This window comes from Leptosomus discolor, chromosome 17, assembly GCF_034619465.1.
Source record: "Leptosomus discolor isolate bLepDis1 chromosome 17, bLepDis1.hap2, whole genome shotgun sequence".
Taxonomy (NCBI): Eukaryota; Metazoa; Chordata; class Aves; order Leptosomiformes; family Leptosomidae; genus Leptosomus; species Leptosomus discolor.
In genome coordinates this window covers 2,641,539-2,665,174 of record NC_141407.1, presented here as the reverse complement: position 1 = coordinate 2,665,174, position 23,636 = coordinate 2,641,539, and the positions used below count along the sequence as shown (strand labels likewise).

General features: G+C 44.8%; 1 protein-coding gene across 1 annotated transcript in view; it reads right to left on the bottom strand.

Annotated features, from left to right (window-relative positions):
• Nucleotides 1–19,020, bottom strand: part of UQCC1 (ubiquinol-cytochrome c reductase complex assembly factor 1) — a 50,628-nt gene extending 31,608 nt beyond the window's left edge. Inside the window, exons 1-6 of the mRNA XM_086474758.1 lie at nt 18,997–19,020; nt 15,386–15,490; nt 12,841–12,945; nt 8,576–8,683; nt 6,186–6,258; nt 1,083–1,140 (exon numbers count right to left, since the gene is read on the bottom strand). Of these exons, the coding sequence (XP_086330884.1) occupies nt 1,083–1,140; nt 6,186–6,258; nt 8,576–8,683; nt 12,841–12,945; nt 15,386–15,490; nt 18,997–19,020 (473 nt within the window). The remainder of the gene's footprint in view (nt 1–1,082; nt 1,141–6,185; nt 6,259–8,575; nt 8,684–12,840; nt 12,946–15,385; nt 15,491–18,996) is intronic.
• Nucleotides 19,021–23,636: the final 4,616 nt, after the last annotated feature.

The window sequence follows — 23,636 nt, the reverse complement described above, 5'->3', positions numbered from 1 at the left end:
TTCTCTGTCAATGTGAACTTCTTTCCACATCATCTTATGATGTGAAAAAAAAGTGTTCTTTGCAGATGCATGTTACCCACTCTTTGGTCTTCCCCAGATACATACAAACAGTTTGGTTGTGAATATTTATTGCAGTATTGTATACTAATAAGAACGATTAGCTTATCAATTTTTAAAGCCTTTTTTTTTTTCCACAGGGAAGAGCAAGAAATAAATAAACTGTGAATCACAAAGGCCTTCCTTACTTGATTCCACTGATTTCATCAACCAATTACAATTTCAATGGTTCTGCTAATTTATTCATTCTTCAGTGAAATGATCTGCCTCATCTTTCAATTGATTGAGGAGACAGGAAATTAAAAAGGAGGGAAGGGGAAAAAAAAGGAGGCAAGGAAATAAGGGGCCTATGCTTAAGTGCAGCTATTTCAGTATAAACTTCCTTTCAGCCTTTGGACAGCTGAATGTAAGTCTATGGACTTCAGTTTCCTGAAAGATCTGGCACTTAACAAAAATTACTGTACTCCCTTGTGCATCCCTCTGACCTTTACAAGTACGTAATGCTAGATGAAAACCTGATTTTTTTGGCTACTATTTTCACAAATGAAAAAGGAAAAAAAAGTCATGTTTAAGGGGTTAAATATTTTTCAATGTAGACCTGGCGTTCACCAACCTGCATGTACATTTCAGAGGTGCAAGAATAAATGCCAATGCTATAACTTGTTAAATGCTTCTGACGAGCAGCAACTTCAATCAGCACAAATTCTCCCAATTTAAATGACTTTTACATAAATCTAAACTTTTCCTAAAACACCCAGATAAGATTTTCCACATAGGCTGAGCAATGCTTTTAGAAAACTCATGGCAAAGATCATTCCACTACTGAGGAACTGAGAGATATAAAATATGTTAGCTTCTCTGCGGGACTTCTTGTTCTTTAGCAGGAAACTGCTCAAATCCAATAATTAGTAAATTGAATATAACCACTATTATCAATAACCACGGAGCCTACTTTTTGTCACATTAAGGTACATGTCACTCTATGTCCTGAAAACAGTTATATTACTGTTTGACTTTTTACTTACCAGACATGAAGCTGGGCTACTAGAAACCATGAATTCAAAGTATCAGGCATGCAGCACCCTTGATGGGAGGGGGGAGAAACATAAAAACAAAACTAAGTATTAATATAAATTTAATCATGTTTTGTGCCTAACAGAAAGTCACTACACCAAAAGCTAAACGCATTCCAGTAATTTAATTTCTGGCCCTAAACAGTACATATCAGAAGCAAATGTCGTTTACTGTCACACGTGGGCTTAAACTCTAGAACATGCAGCCACAGAACGCTGTAGATTCCAAAGGATTTCATGTGTTTAAAACTCACTTAGATAACATCTACACTGGGGGCGGGGGGGGGTGGAATTCCAAAACTGAGAATTAGACAAACTTGTGTCTTCTAGCTCAGGAAGCCCCAAGCAGTAGAGAATAACAGTGAAGTATCAGGGAAGTATCAACAGATGCTTTGCTCCATCTCTTCCTTCAACATGTGCTGCTGCCTCCTGCCAGGGACAGAATACTGTGCTAGCCTGGTCTTTGCTCCGACTCCGCTGTTCTGGTTTACTACGCGGCTGCACAACCCCCAGCGCTCCGGGCGCACCTTGTCTCTAGCCCTTCTACATTAGCATTAAACCCGCCAACCATACAAACAACTTCTGTTTCCAGATTTAGCTCTACTCCAACAGCCACTGGGTTTCCCAGGGATGGTTTGTCCATGTGCATGTTCACACTACGGATCTGCACGTGTCATTAGGATGTGAGGCTGGAGATTTAGGCTACGTGGCACAGAAACCATATCCCCCTTCCTCGTGCTTGAAAAGCATGGACCTACGGGCTGTGTGCACATCAAGTCCTTCAGTTCCTGTCAATCTTAAACCTTCCTCCTAGGATGTCACCTCTACATCTGTTTTCTGGAGAAGTTTTTAAGAGGAGTACCTAATGAGAAGGACCTGACACAGTCACCTTGGCCTACCCAGCACTTGGTCTTGTCTTCTGGACTGTTCAAACTAGCTGTAAGAAGGCCGGAGAGTATTTGGAAATGGACTCTCCAGTCAGATGTGCCCCAAGGAAGTGGACCTTATCTTTTCTGTGTTGAATATACACCCTCCTGACTCCTGTACTTCTTGGCTCTCAAGTACTACGAAGGAGATTCACCTAGATCATGAAGTAATACTTTTCACAGCCTCTTTCTTTTTATATGCCAACTACGGTCAGGCAACCACCAGAAGAACCAAGCAAATCATTGCTATTCCTCCCTCCTCAGAGAGATTACTCCATCAGTGCCTAGGAGGTGCCAAGCTTCAGCACCAGTGCCCATACATCACCTATGCCACCTCTAAGACAGTATAAAGACACTAACAGTCTATGTTTGGAGATTAAACACAAGTTTCCCTCACCCTTCTCCGCTTTTGGCTCTGTCGTTCCTATTAGAAATAGTTCGTGTGCCTAGAAATGACTACTTTGACCTAAAAGCATGCCAAGGCACCTCTAACTAGGGCAACAGTACACAGTGCTTGCATTAACCAAACCATTTCATTAAATGAAGGTTCCATAGGCAAGACTCAGAGTAAAACACTTAGTTCAATAGACAGAGGTTACCATGCATCAGTGCCACCACAGAAATCACTCTTCAGTGGAAAGCAAAGCTCACACCTCTTACTACTGGAAATACGGAACATTTTTAAAGACCTATTCAGTACCCAGGAGGGAAGAATTTTTTCTTTAACTTTTCCAAGTTCTATTTTTATAATTCATTTTTTAGCTTCTATATTAGGACTGTCTACAGTGTAAACTTAAAGGAGGGATGACTCCTCTAAAGCAACAAGCTTGCCCTCAGCTATCAGCTTTTCAAAAAGAGTGCAACTCTAAAACTTGGGCATTTGGAACACCTTATTCTGGGAAACTCATCGGGGAGAAAGATCCATCCTATAATTAAACAGAAAATTATTCCCTTCAGAATACAGTTAGATACAGAAAAAATGTCTGATAGTAAAGCTACCTATGAAATTACTGTGATTATTATCAGCTGGGGAATAAATCTATCCTGTCCACAGAACACATCCTGTTCACATGTCTGCGTATGAGAAGACATGAATGCTCAGGATTATGAGGACATACCTCTTCCTCCAGTCACATTCTGCACTTAAAATTCATCAGGTAAGGGATGCAAAACTTGAACACGGACTTTCTTTCCTGATAGATCATCTTTGCTACTACCACAATTTTAGGAAGGACGCAACAGGATAATATCCCCATATCCTGCAAAAAAACAGGTGCATGATGTCAGCGTTCCCCTGAGCGTGACAGACAGCAGCAATTTCCTATAGGGCACCTGATGGGCTAAAGGAGACAGAAAAATCCTGTAGGTAAACTCCAGCCCTTTCAAGCTGCTTTGTAGCCCTACTAGAAGCCATCTGAAAGGCTGTTTTGATAAGGCCAGCTCTTGCTTCTTGCCATGTTCCACTCTCTTAACGGTGTACTCCTCACCACCAACTTTATGCCGCAGCTGCTGTCCATCAGTTGGGAGCTGTGGCAGACAACAAGTTGACCCTGAGCCAGCAATGTGCCCTTGTGGCCAAGAAGGCCAAATGGCATCCTGGGGTGCATGAAGAAGAGTGTGGCCAGCAGGTCGGGGGAGGTCATCCTCCCCCTCTGCTCTGCCCTGGTGAGGCCACACCTGGAGTGCTGTGTCCAGTTCTGGGGCCCCCAGTTCAAGAGGGACAGGGAACTACTGGAGAGAGTCCAGTGGAGGTCTACGAAGATGATGAGGGGGCTGGAGCATCTCTCCTACGAGGAAAGGCTGAGGGACCTGGGGCTCTTTAGCCTGGAGAAGAGAAGGCTGAGAGGGGACCTTATCGACACTTACAAATATCTAAAGGGCGGGTGTCAAGAGGCTGGGGCCAGGCTCTTCTCAGTGGTGCCCAGCGACAGGACAAGGGGCAACGGGCACAAGCTGGAGCACAAGGAGATCTGCCTCAATGTGAGGAAAAACTTCTTTACTCTGAGGGTGGCAGAGCACTGGAACAGGCTGCCCAGGGAGGCTGTGGAGTCTCCTTCCCTGGAGATATTCAAAACCCGCCTGGACGTGTTCCTGTGTGACCTGCTCTGGGTGACTCTGCTTTAGCAGAGGGGCTGAACAAGACTATCTCCAGAGGTCCCTTCCAACCCCAAGCATTCTGTGATCAGACCCTTCCATGTGCCACTTTAATCACTAACACTGCAAAACAGTAAGTCAGTAAAAAAACTGGGCCATTTTCTTTCAGTGATCCAAACAGTTGAGTGGAGGAGACGATCATTGTCCAGTCCAGAACCCAGGCAGAGGTAGACGGAGCTTTTCCCTTTGGTCACTTCTTCGACTCAGCTGCCCATGGAACCACAGCCTAAAGCTTCTTCATTGGCAAATCAATTCAAAAGGTTCCTGCCTACCCCACAGAGTCTGTTAGGGGAACTACCTTTTAAACATGGAACACACGCCTGTTAAATTTTAGAGCTAATCCCCCCAAACAGCTGCAGCTCTAAGTAGACAGAAATAACAGAAACTTCTTATATCTGTTTTTATGTGAAAGTAATGATTTCTTTGGAACCACAACCACAGTCCCCAACACCACAGGCGTTACTGTAACACCAACGGGTGCATCACACACTCTCAATCTCACCAAAACAAACTATCTTGTTCCTTACGTAACAACGGTCTCAAGTCAATGCAAACACAGGCTTCCCTGGGTGTAAATTCAGAGATGGGCAAGCTACAACTTGTACTACAGAGCAAAATGACAAAAGGAGTAATGAAGATATTCTGGAGGAAATGGTGAAACTTGAAGGAAAGGCTGCCTGCTGTTTGTGGTATGTTTAAAGTGAGGGGGAGCTCTGGGAATTTTCTCTTTAAAACAGTGAGAGTATCAAGGACACAACTGAAGTAATTTTATTCAGATTGAGCCTGAAAATCTGTGCCAGTATCATTTTCACAGACATGTTTTGAAATTCCTTTGAATTTTAATCTAGGCCAACATTTATACTATCTTTGTACGATTAATCCGTTAAGCAGATAGTGAGACACCAGTTAAAAACAGCAAAGCCTCTATTTGAGAGGCAAATAGGACAAACAGAAGAGAACTTATCTGAGAAAGCCTGAGAGGGCACACAGCTGGGGAGAGGTGTGTGCACAGGAAAAATGAGGTTCTAATTTTTTGATCACTAATGATGAATCCTACTGCTCACAGCGTTCTCTCACTCCTGCAACCACTGAAACCACATCACAGTTTTGGAAAACCTTCTGAAAACCACTGGAAAAATCTTGCAGCAGCAACACCACGTACCAAACCACCCTCAATAAGCTCTGCACTAGATGCACACACGAAGATGTCCCTTCAGCTGATCTCTCAAGAGGTGGCAGCAGCAGCCCCAACCTGTGCTGGTGTGTTGTAACGCCACAAGCTCAGGAATTCAGGTGACAGGACAGATCCAGGCAACGGGTTTACTACCAGCTAAATCATAGACATAAGAATAAAATACTGTTGAAGCTTATATGTAAGTCCCAAAACCACATCATCGCCATTCATCAGCCAGATTTGATACTAATAAAAGCAGCAACAGGTTTTTTAGCTAATAGCTAAAAAACTGCGTGCAACACAGAAAAGCTATCTCAATTCAAGCCAGTACTATTCCTTTATGCTTGAAGGAGGGATTTGTGTCTTTGTCCTAGTCATACTCTCTACCGAGTCAAGATATGTGTTTAATGCTGTCATGGTCAGTAAAACATAGAAAGTCTCCAAGTTCTAGCCAAACCTGCCCCAGCCATGAGGAAGAGAGACAGGTAGGACTCTGTGATCTAACTGACACTGTATCACAAAAAACCTGTGCATCAATGGACAAGGATGGTGCTCATACCTGCATCCCAGTTACACTGGACCTTCTCACAGCTGGTCATGGGAGACCATGTGACCACAGCAAAAAAGGGAAGAGAGATCTGGATTCTTAGTTTATCCCACCCCTGGTAATAAAAAAAGCAATATTCTTCAAAGTCCAGGATATTCTGGGTTTTACCTATCCCACAGGTATATCTAATGAATTTTCACCCGAAGTTCTCTCACCAGGGCAGTAGTCCAAATACCATCAAGTCCATTACTTACTGTTAAAAAATTCCTCATAGTCTGTTTTCTCCACACAGCACGTGTACATGCGCAAAGCTGCTACCTTAATTTTCTAAAGAAAAAGAAAAGACAATACTTAAAAGTACTCGTCATGAGAGCTAATGAACATCACTGGTTTTGTTAAATACATATGATATCATTTTCTGAAAAGACTTATTTTGAGTATCACAATCAGTTGAGATTTTCAGGAGCACATTAAAGTATCTTATCCCCCAGGAATGACACCAGAATAATCAATCTTGCCTTGAGGCAAAAAAAAAAAAAAAGATTAAACGGCTTCTTGAATACCCTTGCAAATTTAGTTTAATTTAACACTGTCATTACAGAAAAATAAATGAAATGGCTTTCCTTCCAGAAACTCCAAAGATGCCAACTCACAATTCCTGGTTTCCTCCAATAACTTTAACTGATGCATACCACTCAAAGTGGTTTGTATAATTTAAGTTTTAAATATTAAGGAAGTGACATACCAGACATGTCCTAAAAATATCTTTTTTTTTCTTACAAAAAAATGAAAATTGACCAACTAAGCTTCACAAGTGAGAAAGGAGTCACAAATGATGAATGGCATGACACTGCCTACTGGAGTTCTGAAGGTTTCCTTTTTAAAGGAAATGATGCCTGGCTTGGGAGTAGAGATCTCCCCGGTGAAAGCCATTGTCCCACGCCAGGCATTACTAGACATTAAAAAAAATATTGTAAAGAACAGTCCCTGCAATCCAGCCCTTAAGCAAGACAGGTAACACAGGAGACACTGGTGAAATCTAATCATGGAAGTTTTAAGGTGTAGAAGAGGTAGGGGGGAAGGGAGGAGAAAATGGAATAAAGCAGAGAAATATTAAGAAAATTCCCTAAGATCTCACAGAGAGCAGTGGCAAGGCCAAAAACGAACTCGGGTCTCTTGGGCCCCAACCACAAAATAATTCTCTACAAATCCAAGTTCCCCAGCCAAAAGCAGGCAGTAACGAGTAGTAATTAAGGAGAACTCTGAATCAACACTTAGAGCTAAGAAGAATCTTTATCACAGCAGTATGTACACAAGCACACGGGAGAGAAACTACTCTCTTGTGAGGTTTAGCATCACCTGATGAAATGCAACTGATTTTAACCAAAATACCAAACCCCCTTTAGTGCCAGTTATCTTTTCTTTATAATTTCCTTCCGAGGAGTGAGATGCAATTAGCAACAGTTTCAGTCCAGTCTCAGAGGACATTCACTCCACCTTGCAGATAGTCAAAACATCTTACAAGTTTTAATTCCTGCACAGTTGGGCTCAGCCCTTCCTTCAAGCTGCCTTTTCCTCTCATCCCTTTATCCTGTGTCCTAGTTCAGAGCAAACAAACTACAAATTTCATCTGCCTTTTTCCTTCTGCATAAGGAACTGAAGGCATCTCTTACAGAGCTGCTCTAATTTAGTCAATGTTAACGACCGCTTCAGGAAAGGACTGCTTCAAAAATGTGGGAGGACCTATCTGTGGCTCTGCCCAGCCAGCTACTACTGAACAGCGACTCAAACAATCGCTATGTTAGCAATCCTAACATATCTCACTGCTGTCCGTTTGGGAGACCGTCCTGTCACAGAAATACAGAACTCTGAAGGAGGTCCAGAGAAAGACTAAGATATTATGGAATATACGAGCCTATAAAATCATCTGTGGAAGGGAGAGTGTGAACATACACTCCAAGGAAAGAATAATCACCATTTTTTTTAAGTACAAAATTAAAAGGCACCAACTGAAAACAACTGTACTTCTTCCCCCAGTGGGTACTCAAGCTGCGGAACTCCCTGATATTGAATGCTATAAACTTACAGGAGTTCAAAGTGCAACTGGACAAATTCATAGAAAAAAATAATAGTACCAATAGATATTACAGAAAAATACCTAGTTTCATGCAGGAAGTCCTGAAACAGACAACCGTTGTATGCTGCAGGAGCACACAAGACAGTCTCATAAGATGCTGTTCCTGTAACTAAATTCCTTCCAGATAACTGCAATCGGTCGTCACTAGAGACAAGATGATCGTCTATGTGGGTGTTTGACTTAGCTAGTATGGCTGTTACTGTGTTCTCTGGTGCACAAATGAAGTGAAAAATAAGGTATCTGAAGAAATTCGAGAAGGTCTAAGACTACAAACCAAATACAATATTCCTACTTATGTCAATGATGGCAGTGCACAAATCAAGGGAGGTTCAAGCTATGGATTATTATTCCTCACATCACAAAACAGGAATTTACATGGGTAATAATTAGAACTTTTCCATTAAGTACTGCTCTTACCATAAGAAAAAAAAAGCAGGGTTTGTTTTGTTTGCTTTTTAGAACTCAAAGCACCAAAGAACCAAAAGAATTATTAAATGAATGCTTTACCCATCTACTATACTTCAGTGGTCCTGTGAAACCCATTGCTTCTATTATCCTTGTGAAAGCACCCACTTTCTCTTCAGATGGCTGCAAGGAATCTTTTGCAGAAAGATGCTGTAAAATCAGAACATCACATATTTCAATCTTAGCAACGAAATCTGAGAAATCATTTTAACTAGAAAAGCTACAATTTTAATCAAAAATGCTAGAGGTTTTGTTTATTTTCTTTGTTCAACGAAACAAATACATATTTAGGTCTTCTCTGCAAAATATTACACTGTTTTTCCTACGTAACATTCTTCTGTTTATGAATGCAAACATTGCATCACCGTTCTGATAAAAGCATCCCACTGGAAGCTCAGACTCAAATAGTCTGTACAGAAACCTTCTTTCCAAAATATGGTGCTCATTCTAGATTCCCATATTCTTTCTAGATGCCTGTCTTTACCTGGGTTAAACCTTTTGCAGATAAAACAAGAAAACAAATCACAGAAACAAATAAAACTAACCTGTCACATGCCCTCTTTTCCTCTGACAGGCATCTCATATTCAAGAGTAATTATGTATTATATAAATCAATCGGCTCCATCTCAAAACCAGTGGAGCTACATGAACGCCCTTACTGAAAAGCTCCCCCAGATGGTTACTCCCCTTACAGTTAATCTAAATGATACTTGCAGAAAATCTACTTCAGGAAAGTATTTAGTCCCCAATGATTTGCAGTGTCTGCAAACATGAAGATAAAGGCTCTCTTCCAGATTACCTACGCACCTTAAACACCATGGGACTGGTAAGAAATCTTTGGGGCATTCTGCCTCTAAGCACCGTGGCAGTAGCAATCAGCCATCAGTAATTATCATTGGTACTCCAGCAAATAATTTCTAATGAATTAAGTATGCAGTATAAACATTTTGTTATCAACAAATTCCTCCACTTTTAACCCATCTAACCAAAATCTAACGCACGTCAATCTCCTGCACATCCTTGAGGAATGCAGCTGACAGACACTATAGTCTGAGAAAATTCCCTGACCAAAGAAATGTTAAATTGCTTTAAGCAGCTGGAATGTTACCCTAAACACTTCCTCCCAGGACATGAGCATACCAAGAAAAGAATTTTCTTAGTAGGGAAGCAATTTAGCACACAAGGACTGCCATACACGGCCAGAACAAACACTTAGACCAGGATGCCATCTCCAACAAGGACCAGCAGCAGATGCTTGGATGAGGCAGAGAAGCAGAGAAACGCGGCACACACCCTCCGCAGCTTCCTGAGGGGAACCGCCCCCCTCCTGACAGTCACTCCTGCACCAGAAAACGTACCCGCACATTCAGTTTTGGCAGCTACAACTGGATGCGTCTCAAGCACCCCAGTGTTTCACCTCCCACAACACACATGAGTTTTAGTTTAGTTACATAAAAAAACAATCCCCTTGCACCTGTTTCAAATCCAACCTTGCCATTGCATTGGGTGCTCCCAGTTTTCCCATAAGAAGGCACAAACAACCATTTCCTATTTCCTTTTTCAGTGTCTTTTATGACTTTCATAGGCCAGTATCATCCATATGCCCATTAGTTATGTCTCCTCAGTTTAGAAGGGTCCTAAAATAGCCTCTTCTCCTACTGAAGGCTCTTCACGTTTCTGATCATCCCGGCTATATTCCCCCTAGCTTTCCTAACATTAGTATAGTAATTTTTGAAACAGCATAAATGATAAATACATATTAAAACACAGACACATATCCTGCACAAGTTGCTATACTCAACTAAAAACTAACTCTAAAGGTGACAAAAATTGTAACTTTGAGACATAATCAATGCCTATGCATATCCACACACAACCTTTAGCATTTGAGATAAAACACTTTGCACTTGTGTACTATCCACATGGCTATTCACATCTTGAACCCCATCACACCTGGTATTCAGGTAAATAGGAAGAAACATGCTCAGTGCCATTTTAGTACCTATCAGTCACCCAATAAAACAGCATAACACTGTCCAGGACCTCCTTCAATACTCAAGTCCTTGCTTTGAATGTTGGCCACTAAACCTGTTCACCAAGTCCCCTATTACCATGCAGAACAAAAGCGTCTGCAAAGGCACTTTCCCACCCTCTGCCACATGTGATGGACCCAGTGAATCTACTGACATGGACATGAACATGAGCATTTAAACCCATTTTTAGTAACCCCATGAAAAACTAAAAATGACACCTGCCCTTACACCATAATTCCACAAGCCCCCCCTCCAGCCAGGCAATGACAGGCTATGCTCAATGCAGAACTTGTGCCCCAATAACCACTGCCATACCAATCTCATTAAATCAACTTTCATCTCCTCCACAGGAATCAGAATCATACTAAACCCCTAGTCAACCTAGGCAGATTTATTTTACTACGTGGCTCCTATCTACAAACGCATTATGAAGTCTCCCTCGGTATGGATTTTTCATTATGCAGAGGAAGTTAAGTTAAAACCCACAATTATCTCAATTCAACTATTTGTTATCAACAAATTACTCCACTTTTAACCCATCTAACCAAAGCTCATGTAAGCTCATCACCAAAAAATGATTGACTGGAAAACAGCCTTTTTCTATGAAATGCCATGATTCTTGCTTAATCCTTCTGCAAGTCTGCCTGGACTAGCCCAGGAGATGGAGAGGGGATTTAAGCAGTGAGGGTTCAGTTCAACCTGTGAATAGAGATATGCAGCTCATCCTGCCAATGCTAGGACTGCAGCCAAATGCAATTAAACAGTCCTATTAGCATATATAAAATCAGATCTAGAAAACATATAAAGGAAACTACAAAAATACGTTTTATAACTCATTCAAAACAAGCCCCGCAAGACACTGAAAGGGAAGATAAGCCCAGCTCAGTCTGACTTTCCTGCTCAATACATGAAATTCAGTTTTCAAAGACAACAATCCTGTTAATTTTGACACTAAATATAAAAGTTAAACAATTGAAGCTCACCCTTAATTCTAAATCACTTTCCCACAAAGAGTTCACATTTCAAAGACAAGTAAGTACATCTCTATTGAAATTAATGAGGTTGCAGGCCAAAAATCTACCTCAAACCTTACGTACACTGCTGTAAAAGGCTTCCCCTCTGGTCATAAATCCTGCCTGGCTTCCCACACCAAGGCTATTTTAACCAGGAAGGTTAAAGGGGAAGCACCATGCTTGAGAGCCTGGACTCTGTTCTTAGGTCTGGCCATGGTAAATTGTGCAATTACAATTGTGTGCTTCAGTCTCTTTGGAAAATGTTTGGTCTACCTCTCCAGCTGCAAAACACTGAAAAATTGACTAAAAAAAGAAAACCTCTAGTTAAGAACCAGATGCAAACAGCAGCCAAGGGTTCTTTCCTTCCACATGTCTCCTTGTTTTCTTTCATTTTGTCTACCCATGTCAAAATAGCCCATTTAAAGTACTCAGCATTTACCTCTAACTCTACACCAGTAAAATACACAACTAGGCAGATAGCAAACTGGGATTGTTGCTTTTATGCAAGTTTTACCCATCAATCCCTAACTTTCTCTTTCCTTCTGTCCTCCCATTTCTCACACACACATTCCATTTTGCCATTTTCTTCACATTGCATTAACAAGAGCAGGAGCACGATACTTATTAGTTGAGAGATGCTGACTCCCTCGGATTAAGTGCTAAACTAATCTTATGGAGATGATTCATGATCCAGAAAACTTCTATTCCAAGACAAAAGACAAGAAATGTAAAAGATGCAGAGACCACAAATTAACAAAATAGTACAGACAAACGGTAAATAAATTATTACACAATAGTTAGCTGTTACTAGTAGATCACACGAAAACCTTGCGTTTAGCAGATAGCAAAACTCTCATTACACATTATTCCCAAACTATCTTGTCACCTCTAACCTGTATGGGCAACTTCTGTGTTTACCTTTTTAAGGGTAAGAAAGGAACATCTGCCCCCCACCCCAGTAACTACTCTCCTTAATTTAATTTCTTTCCTCATTGGAAAGAAGCCCTCAGGCTTATCACTGGAACCTTCACCCCGGATAACCCAACTGAAACCGCACCCTCCTACGGCAGCACTTCATTTTCTGGAAAGGAACAGAGAGCGCTTCTCAAGTTATTGGACCGATTGCTCACGCTAGAGTAAAGCATTTCATATAAAAGTTGAATCACCTCCTACATGTTTTGAGAAGTGTTTTGTTACCTGTATCTGTATAATCCCTAGCACAATGTGCCCTCTGACAGTAAAAACATCAAACTCTTCTAACCTTATTTGTATTGTAAAACAATCTGTTTTGCTGTGTAATGGCTCCATTGGCTTGGATCAATCCACCACAGGATTTAGACAGTCGGAACTGGCCAGCCTTGCGTCTCTAGTAAAAATGATAAAAGAAAATAAAAGGAAAAAATGAAGAGACCATTGACTAGTAAACACTCAACTTTACACCAATTACCCTTAGTTTGCTCCCAAGTCAATTACAATTCAGTCTACACCAAGTGAGGTGGGGGTGTTAATCTGCTCGAGGGTAGGGAGGCTCTCCAGAGGGACTTGGACAGGCTGGATCGATGGGCCAAGGCCAACTGTATGAGGTTCAACCAGGCCAAGTGCCGGGTCCTGCCCTTGGGCCACAACAACCCCATGAGCGGCTGGAGAGCTGCCTGCCAGAAAAGGCCCTGGGGGTGCTGGTTGACAGCCGGGTGAACACGAGCCAGCAGTGTGCCCAAGCGGCCAAGGAGGCCAACAGCATCCTGGCCTGTATCAGTGTGGTCAGCAGGAGTAGGGAGGCGATTGTCCCACTGTACTGGGCGTTGGTGAGGCCACACCTCGAGTGCTGCGCGCAGTTTTGGGCACCGCACTGCAAGAAAGACATTGAGGTGCTGGAGAGGGTGCAGAGAAGGGCAACCAAGCTGGTGAAAGGACTAGAGAGTGAGTCTTATGAAGAGCGGTTGAGGGAACTGGGGGTGTTTAGCCTCAAGACAAGGAGGCTGAGGGGGGACCTTACTGCTCTCTACAACTGCCTGAGGGGACACTGTAGAGAGGCAGGTGCTGGTCTCTTCTCACAGGTAAGTAATGACAGAACAAGAGGAAACGGACTCAGGCTGCAGCAGGGTAGGTTTAGGCTTGACATTAGGAAAAACTTTTTCACTGGAAGGGCTGTTAGACTTTGGGATAGGCTGCCCAGGGAGGTGGTGGAGTCACCATCCCTTAACGTGTCTAAAGGTCATTTAGATGTGGTGCTGGGGGATATGGTTTAGGGGTGTGCTTAGTACAGTAGGGTTGATGGTTGGACTCGATCTCAAAGGTCTTTTCCAACATGAATGATTCTACGATTCTAATCCTGAAAAACTTTATATTACAAAAAGCACAAATTTATTATCATAACTGTTACAAACAAAACGGGTGTCCATGCTTACTGCTCCACACCACGCATCTTCTAGTGTTCTGTAACTGTACTGATGAAGCGGACCAGCAGAACACTCCACCCTCAAAAACCACAGGCCATCTGCTTTGATTTCCTCACGTACTACTCCTAATTACGGGTTTTATCTCTTGATAAAGAACAATTCTTTTTCCTGGCCTTGGAGAGAAACAGAGTTTATGCTGTCTTTGTCTACAACTTTATAGTCTATTCAACTGTCTTTGTGGCCAGGACTTGAGAAGAACAACTTACAGGGTAAAAGCTATCACTGCAACCACTAAAACTTCACAGCACATGATTTGTATTACAGAGCTACTGCACCATAAGGAAAACTATCAAGTAGGAGTGAGTGGGATCTCCAGGTAAGGAGCTGCACACTGAACAGAACACCTCTCATAGCCTCTCAGCACACCCAGATTAGCAGTAACTTGTTTATGAATAAATTCAGACAAAGTAAATATGCTGGTTTGTTCACAGCAGTCATCCCCAGAAGTCTACTGAACATGCTGGTGGCCCAGAGGAAGCCCAACTTCATCAATGCTCATTTCCCTCTCTAGTCCCAATGTCATTTGCTACCTGATAGGGACTGGTGCGTTAATAGTATGGTTGTGTCACAAAAATCACAGGCAATCTTCCCAGGACTGGAAGGTCTTATCTGAGAAAAGGCATCCAAGCCAAAGAACTTACAGACAAGTTTCTAATTCTGTAAGTCATGGCTCTGGGATACAAGTCATATTATACAGGTTGACAAAGAGGAGGCTCAATCTCCTCTCATTTGATTGTCTGCAAGAAGGAAACACCAAGAGATATACCCTAATTCTGCTCAGAGAGCCTGCATGTAGTCCCATTCTCTACGCATTTTTCACCTCTTTATCATTAACTGCTACTACATGATGTTCTTGTTAATTTACTATGGACAGACACAATCTGACACTACGCATGCTATTACAGAACTGGAAGCAAAACTACAAACCAATGCTTTCCACTGAAACAACACTACTCAACGTTGTGGTGTGCTAGGTAAACATACCATCCACGTCCAAGGCTACTGCACAGTGGAGACATTCTATAAATTAGCGTTGGAAATTACATACAATCGTGACTAGTTTGTAATAGCTGCTTTGGGAAAATGTGACGTACATTTGGCCTTTGCATTTAATCTACTCACGACAGACCCTTTGGATCCATTAAAAGACTACACAGCTGGAATGAAGACAAGCAGAATCTCACCCTTTTAGCAGCGGAAAACTTGTAAATTGTCTTGGTATTTCAGCAACACACAGACAGCAAATACACCACTTTTGGAAGCCTGTTTATTTAAAAACATGACTTTTTCTTACTAATTTAAACTTATCCCATTTTTTACACACTTTAACATAGTCTGATATCCTACCTGGAAAATACCACAGAGCATCCGTCTACACTGGCCTTGGACCGCAGTTGTCTGTAATAATCCACTGCATGCTGCTATCCACTGAGTTACTCCAGTCTGGCAGCTCTGGAACAGAGAGATGAGCAATGAAGAAAAGGACCCTAATATTCAGAAACAGTTTAACTGTCCACCTACTTCTCCAGGTTTTATTCATTTATACAACAATCCTCAGATTAAACTCCCAACTTGTGCTTGACAGCAGTACAAATTTTGATTTGAAAAAAAAATCCTGCCTTCCAGTACAAGCATGCAGCCCAAGTCTGACAGCAGAAACAGATCAGTCAAAGGAAATGGTGGGCTGTCTACATCACAAAGCTACATCACAATTTTTATATCTATACAATAAATTCAAATGCTTAAGAAGCATTCTTCAATTGACTGAGTGACCTCTAGAAAGCCCTCAATGCAACTCTCAGCTGTTATGCATCTTTGTCTTACTTTACTCAGGAATTTCAGTATTTCAAAAGCAAATATTGTCCCAATAAATTTCAGTGAAGATAATCATATTCGGTAATGAAAGCATCAGGTAGCATGGAAAAGAGGCAGGGGTTTCTTTGCCTGCACTTTCTTTGCACCTTTCACTTTCTGTAATATTCAAGTTAGCACAATATTTGCCTCCTTCATGTAAGTTCTAGATTAATAATGGAAATAATACATATATTATTAGAATGGATATGCTTTATTCTATTAGAAATAGCTTCATTTTCAATTGGCCACAAAGATGATTAAGAGACTGAAGCACCCAACATATGAGGGGAGGTTTAGCTTTGAGAAAAGAAGGGAAAATGTCATCGATTTGTATAGGTACCTGGTGGGGTGGGCAGTCAAACTCTTCCTAGTGGTGCTCAGTGAAAGGACAACTATGAGACTAGAAGATCTGCCAAAGATTAGGAGGAACAGACACAAAACCAACTTGAGTTCCCGTTCCCCTGTACCAGCATGCCCTCAGGCGCAGCGCCCTGCCTCCTCGAGCTCTCCCTCATCAACTCATCACAGAGCTGCACTTTTAATCATTGAGGGGACAATCTGTGTTTGCAAAAACTGTGAGGGGAGAGATGCGCTACCATAACAAATGGGATTACTACTACTACACTTTCCCACTTCTACTGTAGCAAGACTACTTAGTTTCTGATCTTTCTCCATAACATCACTACCCAGCAAGTAAAACAATGAAAATGACACATTTCTACCCAAAAAGACATTTCATCTGAGTACCACAAAGTACTTCTTGAGGTAACCTGACATAAACAATTTAACAAATACTTAAGTGAGAAAGAAAATTCATCATTTTTTATAAATACAAGATTCCAAGGCATCTGTCAGGTTTTTATTGAGGCTTTTTCTTTGTAGCAAGAAGGAAAACATGCCTAGGTTGTGATGTATGTTAGAGCTTGAATACACTGGGGTTTATAGCTGTTGAAAAGCACTACTGCAACAAAACTAGACAGAGCCACATGAAAACATAAAATAAGCATACACACACCTAAAAGGTCAGATGTGATAAACCATCCAGTAATAAAGAAAACAACAACAGCAGAAAGCGTAGAGCAACAGAAAGGGAACACGGTGAGCTAAGGAATCCTCCCTTTGCAGAACACAACCTCCCTTTCAAACTACAAGTGCTCCTTTTACTTCTCCGTCTGGCTGAAAGAAAATGTACCAAGCACACATGGAACAGGATTACTCAGGAATAGTTTGCAGACAGCGCAAGCGCCTCCTGTGGCTACCTGCCTTGTCAACATACAGATGAAAGGGCATCACCATGGTCTTCTAAATCCTCCTGGCAACCATTAGGGAAGCCTTAGGTAGTAGACAAACCATCAAGCTCTCTTCTTAGGTAAAGAACATCTTTACCATAATGGCAGCATTAACTAGGAGAGCTGAAATGTCTGGACAACGATCAGGACTGTATCATATGCTGTGAGCTCCTGAGAAGGCTTTAAGACAGAAGAAAAAAAAAAAATTCCTTTCCTATTCCCAGTACAAAGAAGAGATATAGAAGACCTTCATATGATTAGGCAACTATTAAATTCTAATGCAAAAGCAGATGCTGCAAAATGCCAAGGATCAGCAAAACTTGAGCTGAAGCATGTTGCTGCTGTCAGAAGTCCTCTGCCACCCACCTGTGTCCTCCCACCAGCTCAGGTGACTCTTTCATGACAAGGTAAGGCACTTCAGATCACGAAAATCCATACTACATCTCCTCCCCTCCAAAGAGAAATTTTTCTGGCCAGGCTGAAAAGTGGAAGCAGCTCACTTTGCTATATGAATGCCAGAAGCAGCTGGGAGAGGAGTTGTGCAGGGACAGGTAAACCTCGGAGACAAGTCCTTCACATTCTGTGAGGTTTTCATTTCATTGTGAGCGCACCCTGGGGGTACAGCTCCACAGATGGCTGAATCCACCTGGTGACTCACTGCCGCTCTGCCACTCTCCCTACTCCTCTCCTGCCTGGCTTCCCCCTCCCTTTTTGCTAGTGATTGCCTCGTTAATGCATTAAAACCACAGGAAACTATTTTTATGTTGCCACGGTTCTGCTGCTCCAGCATTTGGAGTACAGGGGCCAAGAAAAATGCTGGAGGAGGCAATGGTAGGCAAAGACACGAGCAAGGAGAAAGAGTAGGAACGTGAGGAGGAAGCAGGAACTTAAGCTCACCGCATTTCAGTTGCCCTCAGGCAGGTCTGCTCTCAGTTGCTTTCAACTTGACAGCTGAAAGGACAGGGCTCCCCTTGCTCGTAAAAACCACTCCCTGAGACATCAGTTCCAAGAACTTCGTGGATTAATTTCCTAAGCGAGTACTGCTGCCTTTTATCTCCCTGACAGATCTGTCTCCACCTAGCAGCGCTGGCCATCCCCGGGTTTCTGTTATCAGAGTTATCAGACCCAGGCGCAAACTTCCCTTCTCTAGACTATAAGCTAAAAATTGGTACTCTGCTGCAAGGCCTTTAAAGGCTAATAGAAAGGGAGAAAAGTACACAAATGTATGAGAAAGAACAAAGGAGTCGCGTGAATCCACTCTCGCTCATTCACAGGAGCCCGGTGTCTCCCGTGTAACGCAGAAATGGGAACCTGTGCATTGCCCTCGCTGTCCAACACCGCCAAAGGGAGAGGGCGCTCCCTGCGAACGGCAGTGCCCCCCCGGGGCAAGTACCCTGTGCCCAAAGCCACGAGAGAAGCACCACAATGAAAATCGCTCCAGCCCCAAGGGGGAGACCCGAAGCCTTCCGTAATTCTCCTGCAAACACCAACTCGGAAAGAAAAGCTCGACCCGCTCCTTCACCGGTGCTCACTGCCGGGGGAGGCGGCTACGGCGAGGAGGGAAGAGCCGCGGGGTGCCGCAGCCCCCCGCACGGCTTCACGAACCCCGGCGAACAGCCCTTCCTTCCGCACGTTCTCCGGGGAGAGGCCGCGCCGCAGACAAGCCGCGCACAGGGCGACCCGCGGCAACCGGCCGGCCGGTGCGGGACAGCCCCGGCACGGGCGGGGTGGCGCTGGGACAAGCCCGCGGGGACGCGCCCGGCCGCACACGCCGCTCGTTCCCTCGGGGCGGAGAAGGCGGCCGCCGCCACTCACCACGGCCCGCACCAGCGCCGCCATGGGTCCTCGCCACCGCTTCCGGCGGGGCGGCCCGCCCGGCGCGGCCCCTTCCGCCCCGCCGAGCGCGCATGCGCGAGCCGGGAGGGGGCGGAGTCTCACGGGGACTGCCGGTGGTGGAGGCGGAGCCCCGTGCGGCGGTCGGTGATGGGCGGGCTGCGCCGCGCCTGCGCCGTCCTGGCCCGGCGGGCGGCGGGCGGCGGGCGGCGGGCGGCGGGCGGCGGGCGGCGGGCGGCGGGCGGCGGGCGGCGGGCGGCGGGCGGCGGGCGGCGGGCGGTTCGGAAGGGGGAAGGGGGCAGGTGGTGAATCTGTTCCTGCCCGCCAGCGTCCGGCCTCTCCCGCGAACGCCCGGCCCGTCAGGGGGGCGGGGGCGGTGGCGGTGCTTTGGTGCTGGGCGGCTGCGAGAGCCGCGTGAAAGCAGCGATCGTTTACCCTGGCTGAGGCTGCTCTGGCCGTTCTGGCCGCCCCGAGCAGGAGGCGGCACCTGCGGGAGCTGCCCGGGGGCCAGCGCGGGGCTCCCGCCGTGGTGAACGTGGCTCAGCCCCCTGGGCCGTGTCCCCGCAGGCGCTGGAGGCCGCGCCTTGCCGCCGGGAGCCAGCCCGCCCGTCCCTGCTGCGCGTCCCCGGCTCCCGGCTGCTGCTGGCACTGGCCTTCGTGGGGCCACAGCGCGAACCCGAGCAGCGACGTGACGGGCCGCAACGAGCTGGCTTGTGTTAGCCTTCATCTGGAGCGCGTCCGCATCACCTCACAAATGTTGGTGCGGGTACGCGGGAGGCTGGTGCAGATGTGAGCAAGAGCAGCTGGCGAAGAGAGCGAGGCTGGTCTTTCCAGCAGCAGTGCTGGCTTAAAGGGCTTGGGGAACTATAATATTCTGCTCCTCTCTTTCCCAGCATATTTACTGGGATGTCAGCCTCTCAAGAGGGCAGTAGCAGCTGCTTTAATGGCCCTGAAACTCCACAGTAGTCCTTAGAAATCTTTCATATGTTCTTAAATGTCAGGCCTCAGGGGGCCAATGGAATCACTTGCTTGGACTTCCTTTCGACAGGCATCCCTGTGCCTGCAGCCGGCCTTTTCCGAGATGTTCTGACTCACCGCAGCTATCTGCTGCTGAAATAGGTTTAGCTGTATCTGACAACATGTTTAGTGAAAGAGTGGCTCTGGGGTGGGGCTGGGTGTTGAACAATGCAGGGAACTGTAGACCTCTGTCAGGGATATGCTACGTTTTGTTTTGTTTTGTTCTTGTACCTGCGGCTAATTCTAGGGAGGAAAGTTAAAGCTGGTTCTGCTTCTGTTTGCTTAGCTGTCCTCCCTGTATTAGACTCAAAGCAATATTAAAATCCATTGTTAAGCAGCAAATTTTTGTGAGAAGGCAATGGAGGAGAATGATCACACATTTCTGAAGCCTTCTCTTTGCCATTCATGAGTTAGTCACTAAAATTTATGAACCTCAAGAGCCCCTACAGTGTATAGTTGTACAGAGAAAAGATTTGTGGCAGTAACAGAGGAGCCTCAGGGGTCTGTCCACCATGGCAGGCGCTTTCTAACTCGGAGCTGCACGTCTGATAAATAGGCAGGGTACACCGGTTCCTGACGCTCACCTGGGTTTGTGTTAGTCTTACCTAACGATGCACGGGAGGATTTTGACACATTTAAGTTGGAGAAAACTACCGTCCTCCCTAAGATTCCTTTGCCTATCGCTGTTGTGCCATTCTCCATGTAGCGCTAAGCCCTTTTCATGGCAGCCTAGCTGAACAAAGCTGCCTCGTATACACAGAGCAGCACATCAGGCTGCCTCCAAAGGGGATGTGGAGACAGAAGAGTTGGAGGTGGATCTGAATTTCAGTTTCACCTCTGAAGGGATTTCCTCAGTCAGACCACTGGCAATTTACTCCCCCTTACGTACACAGTCCTTGCTGTCCTCAAGTTCCTACCGTTCAAGCTCTGCTCAGTGGGCAGCTCCACAACCCCGTGAGTCTCATCTCAGTCATAAGGATCTTCCATGTGGGAGAGCTTTTTAACCAGCAATGGCAGCAAGTCTCAGAGACAGGGCAGCAAAGTTCCTGTCTGACTGCTGGTGGTCTTTCATCCAGGGCCATTAACAACAGCAGAGACACTTGCTTTTTAAATGTGCTAAAACATGATGGGGAACATGAGCAATGGCCTTGGGCGTGTTGGCAACCAGGGGACTGAACAGGAAAGAAGAATCAGAAAGGATACACTGATATTTAATTTATATAATGAATTATAAAATAAGTTTCACATTATTTATTATAATAATTAATGTATTAATATGATTATATTTAATGGGCCTTCTGATTTGGTCTCAGTCCTGTCTTCCCTCTTACTTACAGGCCTGGCAGCTGGCTTCAAGTCTGCTATTCCAAGTGGCTGGAGGGGGCAGCTGTTAGAGGGAGGAGATAAGGGGCCGTAAATCATGGCCTGAAAGTAGTCTAGAGGAGTTTAAGTGAAGGAGAAATGGAAAACAGAGGGGGACGGAGAAAATTCCTTCCTGAACGTGCTAAAACACACTGGAGAACAGCAGTGGTGGGGCTGCATGTACATGTGCGTGGAGAATAAGAGAGGATACTAAGCGGTCACCAGTGCACGGAGACAGTGATGAACATGGAGTCTGGAGGCGGGCAGAGGCATAGAAGGGAGAGCGAGGAGCTGCAGAATCCTCCAAATAGGTGTTGTTTGCCATTTCTAAGTGTGACCAAGAAGGGACGTGGGACTGCTGTGTGCTAAAGGCAGAGAAGCAGGGTGCAGAAAGCCAGCGAAAGCCGGCTGGAGTGATGACTCTCCACAATCTACCCACAAAGTCCTCTCTTTAGGACACTGGCAGTGGAGGAAAAGCCTGATGGCAGCAGGAATGGTTGCTTCTGGTGACTGGGGCCACGCTGTGCAAGCCTACATGCTGCGTCTGTGCAAATGGGTGCAGCAATGGTCCACACGTGTCAGGAGGGTGGGAGAGACGCCCTTTGCTCCTGCATGTCTGGTTAGAGGGGGCTGGCGGATGAAGTCAGGGCATGGTTTGACAGTATAACTAAGCAGATAAAATTACTAATTGCTGAAAGGAGAGGTCCTGCTGGTGGCTGTGGTAGCACTAGCGTTCATCTAATGAATGCTGAGCCAATGAGCTGGTTGAAGGAACTAGATCAGCAGAAAATTGTCTTTTTATTCTGTTTAGTAGGATTAGTTTTCTGTGAGCTTAGTTATCTGAACCAGCTCTCCTCAGGATCAGAGGCATACCAGGAATGTGTATCCGGGGACAGGATGGGAAGAGCAGATGGGCTGTTTTGGCAGCAGCCAGCTGTTTGGTGACTCAGCCGTATTGCCAAACTGGGTCAAACGGCCATGCCGACTGCGGCTGCCATCAGCCATAGTCCTGGTGCTGGAAGTGATTCCTTCCTGCAGGTGACAGAAGGGGGTAAAGGGAGAAGTAGTGACAACCACCCTGAAGCCCTGTCCCCAAACAGGCAAGCACAGGGAAAAACCTTTTTTTCCCAGGTGGCTGTTTTGAGACACCGGGATACTTGAACTGCTCTCGATGAGATCTTGTGCTGGCATTTCACAGCAAAATCCAGGCAGGCCCAGGACACCTTCCCAGGCCCTTTTGGGATCAGTCTAGCCCAGATGTGGAGAATGACAAACACTTTCCTGAAGCTGTGCAAGAACAGACCCTGTGTTGGGGCCTGCTCTGGGTTCACTTTGAGTTTAACTCGGGCTCTGCAGAGCGTAAAAGGTTTGCTAGAGCATGCTGGGTCTAGGTTAAGGCTGTTGTGGTGGTTGGCAAGACTTCATTTTGACATGACAACTGCTGTGCAGGACAGGAAGGGGAATATAATTCTAGCCTATTAGCTAACGCCTCAGTCCAGCAAGCATCCAAACACAAAGGGTGAGTGTGAAGCTTATCCAGACTTGAAAAAACTCATGGAGAAAAAATTCCACATCCCCCTGTTACCCAGATATGTGAAGATAGGATAAGGGTCCAAATCCCCTTATTACAGAGAATGGAGACAACAAGGGGCTGTGATTTTTTTTTGAAGCCAAAAGCAGGAGGGAGCTGGCAGTGAAGGGCTGGGGTTAAAATCACACAGACATTTCTTTAGTGTTAAAATACTACACCAAAATCAAGTGGATTGGCAAAACTGAGCCCTTCAAAACAACTGACAGATACAAGTTGTGCCTAACATTTCTTTTTAACAATTTTGATTCAGTTTAGCACGTGTAAGCCAGCATAGGAATTTTGGTCTTATGGCTATTTTGATCTAGTCTCAGGCAGTCTTCTGCTGACTTAACTGTTTTTCAGGACCACAGCCCCATTTAATTGCCAGCAGCCTATTTCAGAGCCTGTAAGGAAAGAAGAGTTGCAACGCAAGAGTTGAGCATTATCAACTGGGAGACTGGGACACGTGATAAGGAAACATTTATCAGAACAGGAACTGACTTTCTGATTCAATGAACTGCTAATTAGTGATATAAAGTGCCACAAGAAAGACTGGAAGAGAGGCAGAGGCCTCTCTAGCGTAATTGTGATGACTACCCCCAGTGTGAAAAATTCAGATTGAAATCCCTTGATCTAACCAGGGCAAAGCCTGAAGACTGATAGCATTGCAGGG